The sequence below is a fragment of the Amblyomma mixtum genome, chromosome 4, assembly GCF_055824585.1.
Source record: "Amblyomma mixtum isolate Tamu chromosome 4, ASM5582458v1, whole genome shotgun sequence".
NCBI lineage: Eukaryota > Metazoa > Arthropoda > Arachnida > Ixodida > Ixodidae > Amblyomma > Amblyomma mixtum.
Window position 1 is genome coordinate 71,518,160 of NC_143015.1, and position 17,146 is coordinate 71,535,305.

Consider the following 17,146-nt stretch of genomic DNA (forward strand, 5'->3'; position numbering starts at 1 on the left):
CTCTTCAATATGCACTGACATCAACAGAGCACACCTGTATTAAAGCAAGAGCTTTACTGGCCTAGTCAAGTCAAGGTCTCATTAGTGCAGCAATTTGTTCTTCAAGAAGAGGAGTGGTGGAGGTGTGGCAACCACATGACATATCTTCCCTCAATTACCCCTTCCCTTAAGGGGGGACACGGCTCTTTGCGGCCGGAAATTGGTCAAAAAATCGCATTTTCAATCTTTTCATTTTCGCGATCCTGAGGTGATTGCGCAGCTATCTACAAATTTTCGTTGAAAAATACCGCCTCATTCATGAGTTATAGCGTTCCAAAGACGTGAAACCGCGCGCGCGGCCCTTTAAATTGAGGTCTAATCGCACCGAACTTTGATTGCCCGCAGTTCGAAAAATACGCGCTCCGCCGGCGCCATTTTGGATTCGTTTGAAAGGTCTCGATTCAGGCTATTTCCATATTCCGGTTGGCAACTATGAGCAAGCCCAAGCAGCGGCAAACAAAAAAACAAAATTGGGCAAAACGCGCTCTGCTATTGGTTCTCAAAATCACGTGACCAAAATGGCGACTTTTGGTTGGTTGACGGCGTCGACCGTTTGCAGCCCGGCGCCATTTTGTGTGGGTCGGGCTGTCCCACTGTCACGGCGAAGTGAGGTTTGTCGGGCGCTAAGTACGAAATATTTCAATTTACGCAAGTCTTAGTCTAAAAGAACTAAAAGATATTGATCCGAAGCGCGCTGGGAACGCTGTATCGTTGCATCCTTGTGTCTACATTCAGCAGCCACGCTCCGTAACCGGCGATGCTTAGCGTGACAGCTAGGATTCAACACTCATCCTGAGGGAGCGAAAGGTATAGATACGAAGCATCGTCCCGTTATCTACAATCAGCGATGAAGCGCCTACGCTTCGTGACGACCTGATAACGCGGGCGCACTGCTTAGCGCGACGGCGAGGAGTGATCAGTGCGATCAGTGCTAGAAAGATAAATGCACAGGTTGTGCAATAAGGCTAAATTTAAACTACTGCTTCCTCAGGAAAATTTTGGAAATAAATCCTTTGTCTCAGTAGTCAAAATGAGCTTTTTCTCTGTGATGTTTGACCAGCTGTAACTTTCGTCCAAGTCGTCCTAGAATGCTAATTTATGCCTTATTGCACTCCTTGGTGATTCTAGATCATTTATAAATAGTAATCTTCTCCACAAGGTCTTATGTTAATTAACCAAACTTCCTCCAAACAAAAGACATATCTTTCATGATAAATACAAAACTTACTGCTGCAGGGTGAAACTGTTTGCAGTTTTAGAATCAGCACATGAAAATGTACAAACAGTGAAAATTTTCACCCTTTTTCACACATATCATCTACACACCACATAGCCTATCATTCAGGCATCTGCATGGGCATGACGTAGATGATATGCGTGAAAAAGGGGGTGTCACTGCATACCGCTTCTTGAGCAATGCATGGTTTTAAAAGTGCACAATAACCGGTTCACAGGAGAAATCATAGAAGCGGAATGGATATCACTTTTGAAAGATGATTGTGTTAGTACCCCCTCTGTTTCATTGCTGGCAAAAGAGCTCGCATATCTGGCTGATAGGCTTTGCTAGCGCATGGTTTGACAGCGTGTTGGTCGTGATGTCGATATAAAACCACCTTTCCTTTCTGAAATAAACCATTGTTGGAAGTTAGCGCCGTGTGTTGTCTGTCTTTCTGTGTCCTTGTTTCTTTGCGCCACGTTTTTACCTTTCACAAGTAGTGCTTTGGTGGGCGCACTATACTGAGAAATAACTGCACAAGTTGCAAGTCTGCTAGGGAATATCAGCCAAACACAGACCCAGCACATAGCACAGCAGCTGAGGAAGTTTCTCACCTCGTCCAGGAGGTCCCCTGGAAGGATCCAGAGGTGAGTCACGGTTGGAGCGCCCTGGGATCTGCACAGGGAGAAAAAGAGGAGAGGTTAAAAAAAAAAAGTCAAGGGCCACTTCCTCTGCTCTGACGTTCACACAGAAAGGTCACCGTGGCTCTTGCCTGCTTCTACCCAAACACTGTCCCCTCAGAAATAAATGGATACAGCTGCCAACCAATTTTTCGGACTTTGGGGACTTGAGAAATGGTCTAAATTATCTAACAGTCATGCAAATCGGCTATCAATGCGACTGTGTATGCAGGCTCGCATGCACTTCTTTGCTGGCCCCCTCAAATGAGCGTGCCAACCCGAGTAGCAACAGAAATACTGTATTTACTCGCATAATAGGCGCACTTTTTTCCCAGAAAATCCGGCTCAAAGTTCGGGGTGCGCCTATTACGCGGGGTAAAATTTCCGGAAATTTTTCGACTCGCAAAATTGAACACACCGCGTAAATGCACTCGTGTACGGGCCACACCCCGTTTTCGCGAAGAAAATGTAAGAAAAAAAAAGGTCCGTGTAAGGGCCGCACCCAAACTTTCCACGACCCACGCGGGAATAGCCTTTGGAATGCACACGCCAAGGCCTCCGCGATCGGCTCCGGCTGAGAGCAACGGGCGCTTGATCGCGGAGGCCACACACGTGCACAGGAGCTTCCAGACGCCGCCCACGGAGAGCGCCCAAGGTCAAGCTCATCATCATCATCGTTGTTTTCCTCCGCCGCGAGCTTTCGCTATCTATATCGCCATCAGCATCTCCAGCTCGTTTTTTTTGTTGTTGTTGTTGCTGTCAAGTGGCGGGATTTGCGGTAGCGCGATAGTTATCGTGGTTTATGGCTTTGCCGCGGAGCGTTGCTGTTTTAGCTCGATAGGCAAGCACCTTAACAGTTACACAGCTGGGAGTTTGCTCTCGAACACGGCAAGTGTGCGGCAGGTTGGAAAATACGACGTGGCCGAGAAGTGCGGCAGTTGCGACTGCGGCGTCCCTAAATTTTCGTACGCGACTCCAAGCGCCGAGGTTTTCGTGGGCCTAAGTCGGGAACGTTTCCGGCTGGAGATGAAGCTTTCCAAACAGGCGTTTAAAGTGAGCATCCCTGAAAACTGTGTGCGGCTGTTCTACGCGATGTCGTTGTACGTGCTGTGGGTCCGCAGCAGCTGCGACGGCAGCAGCACTAGTAGGGACTAGTAGTCAGTTCAGCAAAAACTTTGTTAAAATAAAGATTGGGAAGCGGGGAGTGGTGAGGCGTCGGCTTGCAATCGTGTAAATACAGTATTGATCACAGTGCCAAGTTCGGGGTGCGCCTATTATGCGCGGAAATAAAAAATCTGATTTTTCGCGCCCTAACTAGGGGTGCGCCTATTATGCGAGTGCGCCTATTACGCGAGTAAATACGGTAACTGACTTACTATCGTCTACTGCCTACTTATCAAAGGTATAGACAAAAGATTCATATTAAAGCAGCGCGAAACACAGGTGGAAGAAACAAAAGACAACATGAGCGCTCGTGTCGTCTTTTGTTTCTTCTACTATGTCCTGTGTTTTGCGCTGCTTTAAGATGAATCCGTTCCAACTTGCCTAGTTTTCTGCTCTCGTTAGACAAAAGATCATCATTACCACAAAGCTTACTCAAGCCAACCTGTCCCAACTGTATCCATTTCAGTGATCGAGTCTCTCAACACGGCGAAGAATCGGCTGGTTGCGGCAACGACGCGCGCTCATGTCTCGGCTAGGATGAAAAATAGGAACTTCCGCCCCCCACAGAGTACGACATGTTGGTCGTGAATACATGTAAGCTCCTATGAAGTGAGTGACTTATTCCTCAATAAAGTCTGAAATGTTGCGCAAGTCCAAACTATTAGAGTGCAAAAATTCAGTAGGCTACTGTATTTCACCTCTGTTTCAACCCACAGCAACTTAGACATGCCTGTGCTGCTTCAGAAAAAGCAGTGATGGCCACAGTCTGAACAAGAAAAAGACTTCAAACTAAACATCCTGAATAGCTCGTTTGCTAGTGAGCTTCATGGGCATTTTCTAGATGTGCTTCTCATCACGAATGCAGACTGACAATGCGTGGTCACAGAAACAGAAGCAGTCGAAACCCTTCAACCAAGCAAACTTAGGGTGCTTGCGGCCACACATTCTGCTAGAGACTACAGTTACCGGCAGTCACTGACAGCGTTGGATGGTGTCGTACAACTTCCAGAAACATCAGCTTTTATTGCATTGAACACAGCTACTGCATGTAATGGCAACAAAGCTCGCAAGTTTGGTTCTGACTTATCCTGCTGTTCAATCAGGGCTGGCCTGCCGCAGAAAGTTTAAGCCATTTAAGGGGGACACCGGTCTTGAAGAAAAAATTTTTACTATTGAAGTCACAGTTAAGAAATCTTCAGGGAATATGTATTTGTGTGTGCTGATTCTAAATATGTCATTTAATTTCATGTAAAACAATTCCTAGAGCACTTATGCAATTTTTATGCATGTATTTTGTGAAGAGTTCTGAAGAAAATTTGCTGCAGGAAACTCGCTGGAATGTATGCCATTGGGTTCTCTTGACACCAAGGAATGCAATAAGGGTAAAATTATCATCCTGCCTATCATAGAACCTGAGTTATAGGGTTTTGAAGTTGTTGCTTCAGAAATGAGAAGAAAAGTGTGTATTCCTGCAGCTTCAGTTTCCTGTAACTCAAGTTCTATGATAGCTAGGATGATAATTTTACCCTTGTTGCATTCCTTGCTACCAAGGAAATCCAATGTCGTACATTTCAGCGAGTTTCCCGCAGCAAATTTTCTTCAAAACTCTTCGCAAATTACTTGCATGAAAATTGCATAAGTGCTCAAGGAATTGTTTTACATGAAATTAAATGACATACCTAGAATCAGCGCACGAAAATACAAGTGGCCTAAAAATTTCCCAACTAACACTAGATTAATTAAGGGGGGACCCTGGTCTTGAAAAAAATTTTTTATTAATCTAGATATAGTAATGAAATTTTCAGGCCACATGTATTTTTGTGTGCTGATTTTAGATATGTCATTCCTTGAGCACTTGTGCAATATTTATGCAAGTATTTTGGGAAAAGTTTTGCAGAAAATTTGCTGCAGGAAACTCGCTGAAATGTATGCCATTGGGTTCTCTTGACACCAGGGAATGCAATAAGGGTAAAATTATCTTCCTGGCTATCATAGAACTTGAGTTATGGGGTACTGAAGCTGGCACTTCAGAAACAGGAATACAGTAATCCCTCGTTATAACAAAGTCAGCGGGACGGCGAAAAAATTCGTTATAAGCGATAATTCGATATAAGCGGCCGCTTAAAGAAAGCTAAAACAGTCGAGATTTAATTGCGCCACAACTGCGAGGAAGCTGGCGGATGACCTTGAGCCGTTGCCTAGCAACCGCTGCAGCTGGCGGACGCCGCGGGGGTTGCTAGGCAACGGCTCAAGGTCTGTCTCTGTGCCTCCTCGGAGCACTGCCACAGCGAAATCGCAAGTTCGCGGCCAATGTAGCTTTCGCTACAAAATTTTCTCGTAGCACATTTGTTCTACCAGCAACTTAGTATTGGTCAGCGATCCTCAAAGAGGATACAGTTTTCAAATTGCTTATACCAGAGTTTATTATCTATATCAAGAACAAGCTTTAGCTCATATTTGTGATTCAGACGGGATCCAGGCTGATCGACAGGCCGGCAGGCCACGGCCGGTCTCGACGCGCGCGCGCGAGCGAGCGAGAGCGTCGAGACCGGCCCCGGCTCAAAGGAGCGCGCCTTACGTCATCATGACGCTGCCGCTCTCCGCGCTCGCGTTGGCGCCCGCTTCCCGTCATCGCATTTGCCGCGGGCGGCCTGTCGTTAACATCTAGCAGGTTGGACGCAAGCGGCGTGCTGCGATCGGACGCTGCGGCGCCGTTCGCAACCTCACGATTCAACGCGGCGCCATTCGCAACCTCGCGCCGCGTTGAATCGCGCTCGCTTTTCGCACATGTGTTCCCGCCGTAACAACAAAATTCAGTGACCCTAACGCGCATTTAGACCGTTTGTCTAGTCGAATGGCGCGAATCGAGCATGACCGGCCACTTTTCCGCATTCAAGACACCGCGGTTTTCTGGCATCGCAAAGCGCGAGGAAAACTTTATTGAAGCGAAAGGCTTCACTAGGCTCGTCAACACCGCGCTTCGCTTCGCGTGGGCCAGCCGTGGGCACCGCCGCGGCGCGCCCTTCCCCCTCCTCACCACCCCCTCCCTTCTCCTCGCCACCGGTTTACCCTTCGCCGTTGCTAGCGATAACGCCCGAGCGGCGGCGGCGGACATAAAAGAGGCCGCGCGCCACGGCGCACGCTCCATCGCCACTTCTCCTCGCCACCGGTTTACCCCTTGCCGCTGCTGCGCGGTCTCGCTGCGGTCCCAAGAGAAGGTTCTTTCGCAAGGCGTTGCGAGAACGCACGTGTGAGCGGCGGCGGCGGCCGTAGGAGACGCAGACATTCGCCATGGAAGGAAGAAAAGAAGACCCAGAAGTGGTAGCGAGGGAGTTGGCTCAAAATCTACACCACTACCGTGGTGCTCCCAGTGCCTTCTGCGCGAACTGCGACAGCTAAGCCACTGCCAATTTTTTTCGTGTGGATTCTGTCACGGGGTACACCAGGAATGCGCTTCCGACCGAGATTAACGGTTCGGGCGCGCTGCACCATGGAATTTGGCCCCGCTGAGCAGGGGACACTCGACACTCTCTTGGTGCCGGTTACTAGGCAGGTCATCGATCGTGGGTCTGGTACTTTTGTGGCCTGTTCTATGCCTGCATGAGTTTAATTCGTCGGCGGTATTAATTTCGCACTGCATGCGCAAAGGGTCGCCGCCACGGTGGCGATGCGCTCGGCGGCGGCGATGCCTCCGCTCGCCACTTCGCTCTAAGCGGGTCAAGCTCTTCGTGCGCTTCGAGTAATGCGGCTTAAAATGCATGCGTTTGGGTCGGGACCGGAAGAAATTTCGAATAAAGCGATATTTCGAGTAAAGCGATTTCGTTATAACGAGGGATTACTGTACACACTTTTCTTCTCATTTCTGAAGCGACAACTTAAAAACTCTATAACTCAAGTTCTATGATAGCCAGGATGATAATTTTACCCTTATTGCATTCCTTGGTGTCAAGAGAACCCAGTGGCATGCATTTCATTAAGTTTCCTGCAGCAAATTTTCTGCAAAAGTTTTCCCAAAATACTTTCATAAAAATTGCACAAGTGCTCAAGGAATTGTTTTACACAAAATTAAATGACATATCTAGAATCAGCGCACAAAAATGCATGCGGCCTGAAAATTTTATAACTGTGACTTCATTAATAAAAATTTTTTTTTCAAGACCAGGGTCCCCCCTTAAATTTTCTTTTCAAGACCAGGCTCCCCCCTAAAGCCAGAAGTGGTAGCTCTGCCAGCTACCGTGCCACCTATCGATTCAACCAAATGCAGCCACCAGCATGTCTGCGTTGTGCCGAAGATCACGCAAACAGGATGAGTGACAACCGCAGGTGTCGCTACTCACCGCGATGGGTCCCGCGTACGAGGGCACGCGCGTAGTGATGGTGGAGATGGTGCACACGCTCTCCTCGCCGTTGCCGAACGACGATGGGCTGCCCGCCGCATTGGGTCCCCCCCGCAAGGGTGAGTGCTCGTCATTGGACCGGTGCTGGGGCGACATGGTCAGCGCCTCATCTAGGCTCGGTGCGGCAGGCTCGTCGGGGTGCTCGTCCGCGAGGGGCGTCCCTGGAGGGTTTTCGCCGGGAGTGCTGCAAAGCGAGGATGATGCACGAACTGAGCCAAGAAGCTCTCACAGGAGCAGAAACTTATACCCCTGTCACACGGGCACTTTCGATGCTCATTGAACTCGATCGGCATCGAGATTTTCGAGCACGCTTGAAGCATCCGGTGCTATACGGGCATTTTCAATGCTCCTTGAGAAGTTTCCCTCATGTGTGTTAGGTGGCGCCAAATGTTCCTCTAACAGCCATAACAAGGTGATGTCCGGCAACACTGTGCAGTCGGGGCCAGCGGCAGCCAAATCCGTAGCCAGACGTGCGACGCTCCTCTGTACCTCTGCTGTTGTGCGATGGAACCCGAGGGTCCGCAAGGCCTCCGCAATTTCTGCGTAGCCTACGGCGTTTCTCTTCTGGCGCCGCAAATTATCTAGGCGGTCTAGCCAGCAGTCGATGAGAGCGGCTGTCTCGCGCTCGCTCCATAGTTTGCGCGTCGACGAACAGGAGGACGCCATCTTTGTTGTTTACATGACGGCGAAGCTAGGAGCGGGGTGTCGAGATTATTTGTACAGTAAAAGCTCATTAATTCGACACTGACGGGACCTCGAAAAGTTGTCGAATTATGCAAATGTCGAATTATCGAATGAACAACAAAAAACAATGTTTGCGCGCAACAGGACGTCCCTTTATTTGGCAAAGAAATCTGTTATCGTCGTCTGCTTTTTCGAGCGAATTTTGAGCGACTACGATAGCTCTAACAGCTGCCAGGTGCTCTGCGGCACATGCATCATCAGGGATTTATTCACTGAAGTCCTCCCGCGCAGACAAGGCTTCTGCGGCTTCTTTCACCGTGCATTTCGGCATTTGGGACAACTGCTCACAATCGTCACCTTCCGACGAATCGTCGTTGTCAGCGCCTGTCACTTCAATTATTTCATCCTCGGTCAGCTGACAGGACACAAAGGCGAGGCGCGCAGGCACTGCGCGCTACCCACTCGAAAGCAGCGCGGGGAGGAGGTGAAGCAAGCGCGGCTTTCGGCCGCTTATCTTTTTCCGCATCGGCGGACGCGGTTGCTGCTGCGCGCGTCCTATCTTTCCTCTGATCTTTTAACTCTCTTCTATCTGCACGTGGCGGTGGTGGTGGCTCGGCTGAGCCAGTAGGCAGGCCCGTGCAATTTCCTTTCACCCTTCTCTCAGTCGCAACAAAACAGCAACAACAAGCAGCGCAGTAAACACGCTGACAGAGCGCGCAATTACCAAAAAAAGGCGCTGCCTTATGGTTAAATAACCGCGACTGTAGCAGCAAGAACACGTGGAAACGACGACACATGCCAAAACGAGACTTGCTGTCGATAGGGTTAAGTGGACGACACCTACACGACTGCTGCGACACAACAAAGCACAAAAAAAAAAAAAAAAAAGACGCCAGCCGCTTCGGCCGTCGCTAACCTCGCTTCTCTCGCCCTTTCTCACGCTGCTGATGGCGATGACCATAGGGATGGCCTATCAGCCGTACAGTAGCGCCGCTCGTGGCAGTGTTTTTTTTCTTTTTGCTCTCGGCGCACTGGCTTGGCGGGCTGCAGAGTGAAGTCGAATTAACCGACGCACGGCAAAATTTGGTCGAATTAACGAGAGTTTCGCCCCATAGACTCCTATGTATAATTGTAGGGACCTCGCGTGCGCGTCGAATTATCCGATTTTCCGAATTAACGGGGGTCGAATTAACGAGCTTTCACTGTAAATATGTTTGCATATAAGCAGGCATAGTGCCTGAAAATGTTCTGTCTTGCATTATATTCAATTACAACAACAACAGTTGTAGTTTTGTTTTGTCAACTAATGTTTATTTTTATAGCTTCGTGAGAGCGAGAGTGCTTTCGATTGTGCTTGGAACCTCAAGCACGCTTGAGGGACCGGCATCGAGTCAAGCAGGATCGAGCTCGATTGCGCTTGAAAGTGGCCGTGTGACAACCGTCGATCTGCATTGAGTTCGATGAGCATTGACTCAATGAGGATCGAAAGTGGCCGTGTGACAGGGGTATTAAAGGGTGAATAAATGTAGGTGAAATCATCTAGAAAACGCTCACAGTAAACCCCAGTTACTCAAAGTCACAGACACAGATAAGCGTTTTGCGGTCGTGCTCGTAAAACAACTGTGGAAGCAGCCGCTACCTCCCCAGTGGCTCGCACGACACCACTATGCAAGGGGTGGGAAGGGGCAACCGAGCACACGAGCAACCAAGTGGCAACGATGGGTGTGCACTGCTTGATGTTCAGTCTTTATTTTTGCTTTGTCGTGTTGTACTGCTCGCCTCTGAGCAACAAGTGTGGTAGTGCCCCTTGGTGTGATGTTACAAAAGTAAAAGCCGCATAGGCTGCTGCATTTGCGTTGCAGAGGCACCAACGACACGGGAGCACAGTGTGTTACGACGACAGCATTCGCTAGTTGCTATGGTAGATGTTCCTCTCATGGTGGTTTGTGTTTTGTCATCACAAAACTTTCGGAGGGTTCTGCCAAATTTCTAATGCCCCACTACGTAAAAGGTAATGGTGCAGTCAGTTCACTGCATCAAGGTCAACCCTCTGCAAAGCCTTCATTATACGATTTCACTAATACACGCGCTTCAATAGGGGCGGCGTTAGGGAATTGAGAGGTTTCGTAATATCGAGGAACTCGCTACGTGGAGGTTTGTTACATCCAGTTTTGGCTATAACAAGGCAAGCGGCAAAAACAAACAGAACTGCTCCCAACTGCACAATGCACGCTTTTCCACGTGCAAAACATGCTGAAAAATGTTTCTGTAGTTATTTTTTTCGCATCATTACGCACCGCAGCCCTGATGTAATGCCCTCCTACGAAGGCCTTTAGGGCAACAAGTTTGGTTTATGATTTATGGGGGTTTAACGTCCCAAACCAACTCAGGCTATGAGGGACGCCGTAGTGGAGGGCTCTGAAAATTTCGACCACCTGGGGTTCTTTAACGTGCACTGACATAGCACAGTACACGGGCCTCTAGAATTTCGCCTCCATCAAAATTTGACTGCCACGGCTGGGATCGAACCCGCACCTTTCAGGTCAGCAGCCGAGCACCACAACCACTGAGCCACCGCGGCGGCCTTTATGGTCACAAGTGAAGTGAAGAACAAGAAAAAGAGCACAGAAGAGATGGTTTTCTTCCAAGGAAGATAATGAAATGCAGACTGAGTGCAATGTTCCTGCCAGTCTGAAAGTTGAAAGCAAAGGCAAGGCAGTTGCTCACCCAACAGCAGGCGGGCTGCGGCTGGCGTCATCCGACCCCGCGGGTGCTGCCACGGCATCCAAGGACGGTGTCGTGTCAACCACATCTCCGCCGTCGCCACTCACTGGGGGGACACCCTTCGCAGGCGACCTCTTCTCTGCATCCCGTTCCTCAGGTCGTGCCACCGGAGGAGGAGTGGCTGAGCCTTCCGCCACACCCCCGACTCGCGGGGACGAGGTCGCGGCTGCGGGCGGTGCGGCGGCAGCGGAAGACGGCACCTGCCCACGCCGGACGCGCGTGTATCCAGTCTCGTTCTTGAAGTTGAGCACCGCGGTGCGCAGGAAGCGGTTGGGGATGAGGTTGTTGGGCGAGATGTCCGTCTCGTGGCACACGGGGCACTCGTGCTGCTCCGAGTCCAGCAGGGCTTGGCGTACGCCTGGTGGAACAAGGGAGCGGCTAAGCATTAGCTGCCGTAACAGCAACAGATCCGGCAACCAGCCTCGGGTCACAAAGAAAAAAATCTCTGAATTTCAAACTGTTCAGCACAAGGTATACCAGACAGGTTTTCAGAGCAGCTACAGCATTTTTGTAAATGCACTCCAATTACATTCTTCACAATCTGCATTTGGAAATTAGAGGGATTAAAAGGTCGGAGAGTGAGCATTGGGTTTTATGGCATGTAAGGAGCTAAGGCTACCACGCACCAAATACTGGGATATTAAAATGCCCATGCATTGTCTTCAAACACAAAGTTTACCAAAGTAATGTGTACTTAAATCATTTCCTTCTTTTGGAAACTTAAGGACACATGACAAAACCTACACATGCATTTTTCCCCAGAACCAACCTAAGATGGAGGGAAATGCGTTTGCTGTGAAACGCCTCTTTTTTTAAAGCAGGTTTACAATTTAGTTTATTCCTACGTTACTATCTCATCAAATGGCTCTTGACAGCATGTTACATTTCAGAACTCAGTTGATACGAGTCCCCCTCCACTCACAGTCGTCGCAGAAGCTGTTGCCGCAGCAAGGAATGAGCACAGCGTCCTGCAGCAGGTCGTGGCAGATCATGCAGAGCAGCTCATCCGGCAGCTGGGGCTCCTGCACGGGCTCTGGCGTGGGCTCCCGCACAAAGGGCGGCTTCTCCTTCTTCACCTCCTTGTAGGCCTCACTGCACATGCACACACACACAAACGCACGTCAGTTCTCCTGGACCGGCAGTACATAGAAAGTACAACGCTAGTGCAAAGGATGGCACTGACGGCGCAAGTTCATCACTGCTGCCTCGACAAAACTACGTCTCTTACTCCATATCCTGCCTGGCTACCCTCGCCAACAAGGCGAGCCACTAGGGACGTACCAATTCACACTTTGCAGAACCGAGTGTCAGCCTTTTCAAATAATAGTATGCACAATGGCAGCGACAAAAAGAAGGCCAGATTAACACTGTGCTACATTCAACTGGTCTTTTCTCTGCACGTCTTCATGTGCATGCTTGCATGAAGTTGCAGTACCAACAAGCCGAAGCTAGCGTACAATCCGTTAATTTGCGTCAACTGTATCAAGACAACTCCGAAAGATGAGCACACATTTGAGCAGTAAAGGGCCTATCCAAAAACAGAGGGCACTGCGCGAATGGACACTCACAGCTACCGATACAAATCGAACTTACTGGTCGATGAGCGGCACGGCGAACTCGCCCGTGCTGGTGAGCAGCGCGCCCTTGTGGTCAGGACCATCCACAGTCACCATGAAGCTGCGTGGGATGCCGGTGCTCCGCTTCACCTCAATCTGGAAAAGAGCGACACGGTCAAGCAAAACAGGCGTGGCAGCAATAATGCAGTGCTTCAGTCTCCTGCATCATGATGCAGAACAAAATAGCTCTACAGACACCCTGATCAGCGTGCAATAGCTCCACAGGAGTACCATAACTCAGAATGTTGCCCTTGACAGAAACCAACAGGTTTTCTGCAGAGATGCTCACAAAAGGAAATTCACACAGTCATCACCAGCACCACGTTTGCTCACCACCACAGAATTGGTAAAAGCTCTGATGCCAGTCACAACGGTCAACATGTCACCATGCTTATACGTAAACTAAACAAAAGCCCAGTTCAAAATCCCAGTTGCATTCAGACATGGTGAATCCACTGCAGCTAAGCATTTACCATTGGTCATGCATCATGACTAAATGAACTTGCTCGCCCCCAAGCCAACAAGCTCAATTTCACCGGGTGGACTTCAATACAGCTGCAAAAAGCTAGCGATGACTGATGACTCACATTGTTGGTGGGGCAGTTCTTGATCCAGTGGCCACTCTTGCCACACCGGAAGCAGGTGTAGTTTGGCGGCAGGGGACCTGTCATGCTGCGGCTCTTCACGTACCTGCAACAAAATGGCCGCGGATCAGAGCCTTCAAAATACTAAAGAACTATACAAACAAAGCCACAACAACCTAGCATAAACAACGACCACATTTTTTTCCTCCCTCTTCAAAGCTGCTCTCCGCTTCAGAAGTTGGTGCAAGTTCGGCCAACTTCTCTACCATTCCCGACACCAACAGTGATTGCCCCCCCCCCCCCCCCCCCCCCTGAGACTAAGAGGCATCTTGTGCACGGTATGGCTCTCACAGCCTGAGCACAAAGGCACCCTGCATGAAATTGCGGCTGGATGCAACCTGTGGGGATTCGCGCTGTCTCGAGGGCAGCCTGTGCTGCTCCTTTTCGACTGCTGCGAAACCCTGTCCTCTAGCGGAGGCGCGGTACGGCTCTGGACGCTGCCTAACCACCCGCTGAGCCCTCCGGTCTCGCGGGGATCCCGGCTGCACTCCACGGGGGGTCGTGCTACGTGGTCCGCTGATTGGGTTGCGGGGGTGTGACGTAGGGGCGAAGTTGTGCTGTTCGGGAGCGGGTTGCGGAAGCGCGGGAGAGTTGGTGACGGGCGTGCGTCGAGGGCGGAACACGGGCCGACGCAAGCGATAAGGTACGTGAGCGACCAATATTCGCTGTCCCCGAGGCCTTTGCCGACGGCCATACGCGTGCCTTGTCGCACAGGTCCCGAACATCGCAAGCCGAGAGCCTCGCGCCCCGCTCTTGCGGAACCTGCGAGCGCCCGGCGAAACCCGCCGAGTAACCGCCGCCGCTGACCCGAGTCAGCGCGGCTCTCACTAGAGTTTTCCCGCCGCACCGGTCTGCGCGCGCATCGTCGCGGCCCGCTGTCGGGTGGTGGTGGATGCCAGGTGCGCACGGGCGAAAGGAGTGCCGCATGCAGTGCTTGTGTATAAGTGTACCGCTGTTGTCAGCACAATAAATACGTGTGCTGCAAACGTGCTACTGCTCTTGGATTGAGAGCGCACGAGCGCGGCAAGAGCAGACCGGTCCCCTTACGGCTCGGTGCTCGAACCACGCAGTGGGTCTCTCTCTTCGCACGCCTCGGGACATGTAAGGAAGCCCACTCTTGGGCTACGTGCTGACCCCGTGCGCGGAGGGACTAAGGGAGGTACCCACATTTCTGGCGCCCAACGTGGGGCCGCGACTGCCTGTGCAATTGCTGCCACGCACAACGAGCCGAGAACCGGTGTGACCAGCTTCCCGCGCCATGTTCTCCAGTTTTAGGGAGGCGTCACCTTTGACGTTTCTCGCGAACGTCGCCCAGTGGGAAAACTCTATCGTCGCTGGTGATGTTGTAATGTCGGGGAGAGCGGAATCAGCAGCCCAACGGGCTGCAGTGTCGGAACTAACGGAGCAAGCGCAAGGCGTCTCCTCGACACCCGTTCGCTCCGGTTTTAGTCCGCTGGAGGGAGAGATAGGTAATTTAGGGCTGCAATCCTTGATGGAGGAAGGCAGATTGCCGAACACGCCGCTGGCTAATGAGGAACACAGAGAGGCCCGCACTACCGAGCAAATGGCTGCTAGCCCGCTAGTACGGAGCGAGGAATTGGTCGTGCCTGATGTTCCTGCGAGCTCGAGGCAGGCGGAAGAGATGGCGCAGCTGCTTGTGGATCCCGAGCATGCTAAGGCCCAAAAGGCGGGAGCTCTCAGTGGAGCGCCCGTACCAGACGCATCAGCGTTGCTGCAGGACGCGACGCGGCTAATACAGTCCTTATCGGGCGCTCTTCAGGCTTCCCTGGAGGCATCCAAGCACTCGCGGCCGGCGTTAAAGGTGGCCGTCCCAACATACCGTGGGTACGCCGACACGGTCAGCGTAACTGACTTTATCGAAAGTCTGACGCACTACCAGGCTGCGGTAGCACTGGATGACCGCGAGATGCTCACGCGTATCGTGCCTGTTGCCCTTGTGGAGCGAGCAGCGCAATGGTACCGGCTTTCCGGTCGCCGAGCAACCACGCTCGATGAGTTCAAGGCGGCTCTCCGTCGGGAATTCTTGCCTGTAGACTACCACCGTAGGATGCGGCGAGAGCTTGAGCTGCGTACGCAGGCGCCTGACGAGTCATTGCTCGAGTATGTGCGGACAATGGAGGATCTTTTCCAGATCGCCGAGCCGACTGCCTCAAACGACGAGCGTGTCGAAAGAGTTGTTAGGCAGGCGCATCCCACATTTGCGGCCTACTTGCGTGGCGGTCGGTTTCGCGACCTGGATGAGCTGGCTGCGGAGGCCAAGCGCATACAAGGCGACATCCTCGCCATGCGCGCATACCGCCCTCCACCGCCTGCCAGCGAAGCAGTGGAGCCCCGCTGCGCGTGGACAGGGGCTTCCTCCTATGCACGCTATGATGCTTCTGCCCAAGCTGTGTGCGCAGTCGGCGCGGACACCCGCCAAGAGTGGAAATTAAGTGAACGCGCTCTTGACCCGTTTACTTTTCACCGGCGTGCAAGCAGTGCCACCGCTACTGCTAGTCCGAACAAAAGTCGAGCCCCTGGGCACGGCGGGGGACAAGGGGACACATTCCCGAAACGGCCGGAAGGCCGCTCAGCGGGGTGCACCAGGCGGGAGGGGGCATTTCCAAGACGCGGAGACATGCCTGCACGCGGAGTGCGGTGCTTCCAATGTGGCGAGCTGGGCCACATCTCTCGTCTGTGCACAAGTGAGCCCGTCCAGCAGGGAAACGGGGTCGGGGGTCGGGTGTGAGGACACGCTCGACCGAGATAATTGCTGTTCCCTCCGTATGCCGTGCTGGCCTGCCCTCCGACATGCCAGCTCCGTTCATCAATGTCACAATTGGGGGTTGTGAAGTCGCGGCGCTTCTAGACACGGGGGCCAGTGCCTCCTTGTTTGGGGACGAAGTTGCCTCCCTCTTACAGCAACGTTCCGTTCGTATGAGAGAGTGCCGAGCGACTTTTAGCCTTGCCAGCGGCGCCGCCCATGCGGCTGGCGCGGTGAGGCTGATGGTCAGATGGGGCGGGAGAGTGGGGCGCTTTCGCTTTATTCACCTTCCCGGACTGACTGTTCCCGTGATTCTTGGGCGCGACTTTCTTCGTAAGTCGCGGATCGTGGTAGACATTGCGAACGGTGGCTACCGGATCGGCCCTGTGTCCCCCTTGAAACCTTTCGCCAGCCCACCCTCGGCTCGTGTTATTGCCCCCTCGGGGCGGGCACCTCCTCCTCGCAGTGTTGTGGGAAGCGGGGCCGGCGAGGGAATCGCGTCCGTAGTTCAGCGGAGGCGCGCGCCTGTGCAAGATGGGGGCGTCCACCCTTTGGTGGCTAGTGCAGTTGCGCTGGATCGGGAACAGAAGGCTCGCATGTCAGACTTGCTCTTCCGGTATGAAGAGCTGTTCACCGACGAGCCAGGTTGTACCGACCTAGTGCGCCACAAGATCGAGACCGGAGACGCGCTTCCCTTGAAGAGCAACCCCAGGCCAGTTAGTCTGTCCAAAAGGCGGGCTATCGATGGAGTGCTAGATGAAATGCTGGCAACCGGGGTCGTCAAACGCTCAGATAGCCCCTGGGCATCTCCAGTCGTTCTTGTCCCAAAGAAAGATGGTAGTTTTCGCTTGTGCGTCGATTACCGCCGACTGAACGCGCTCACCCGGAAAGATGCATATCCGCTGCCCACCACTGAGTCCATAGTCGGTAACTTGGGGGCGGCAAAGTATTTTACTACGCTTGACGCCGCCAAGGGCTACCTTCAGGTAAAAATGGAGCCCGAAGACCAAGCCAAGACCGCCTTTACCTGCCATCGGGGCTTGTTTCAATTCGAAAGGATGCCTTTCGGGCTGTGCAATGCGCCAGCCACCTTCCAAAGGTTAATGGACAGGGTACTTGGCGACTCAAAATGGTCGCATGCGATGTGTTATCTCGACG

The 17,146-nt window shown here is 52.0% G+C and overlaps 2 protein-coding genes across 4 annotated transcripts in view; one reads left to right on the plus strand and one right to left on the minus strand.

Moving 5' to 3' along the window:
* The window catches only part of snama (something that sticks like glue), an 85,069-nt gene that overhangs the window by 12,427 nt on the left and 55,496 nt on the right, over window positions 1–17,146 (minus strand). For all 3 annotated transcript variants that reach the window (XM_089586763.1, XM_089586764.1, XM_089586762.1), the window contains exons 7-12: window positions 13,168–13,270; window positions 12,558–12,676; window positions 11,887–12,056; window positions 10,908–11,322; window positions 7,437–7,680; window positions 1,870–1,930 (exon numbers count right to left, since the gene is read on the minus strand). In XM_089586763.1, coding sequence (XP_089442889.1) covers window positions 1,870–1,930; window positions 7,437–7,680; window positions 10,908–11,322; window positions 11,887–12,056; window positions 12,558–12,676; window positions 13,168–13,270 — 1,112 coding nt within the window. The remainder of the gene's footprint in view (window positions 1–1,869; window positions 1,931–7,436; window positions 7,681–10,907; window positions 11,323–11,886; window positions 12,057–12,557; window positions 12,677–13,167; window positions 13,271–17,146) is intronic.
* On the plus strand, window positions 14,413–16,897 carry LOC149346950 (uncharacterized). Its single transcript, XM_089586765.1, has one exon. It carries the CDS (start codon window positions 14,483–14,485, stop codon window positions 15,971–15,973), a length of 1,491 nt encoding a protein of 496 aa, XP_089442891.1. The 5' UTR covers window positions 14,413–14,482; the 3' UTR covers window positions 15,974–16,897.

Bases quoted from the DNA above. Each gene is read 5' to 3' on its own strand.
- LOC149346950 (XM_089586765.1), top strand. From the start codon at position 14,483: ATGTTCTCCAGTTTTAGGGAGGCGTCACCTTTGACGTTTCTCGCGAAC.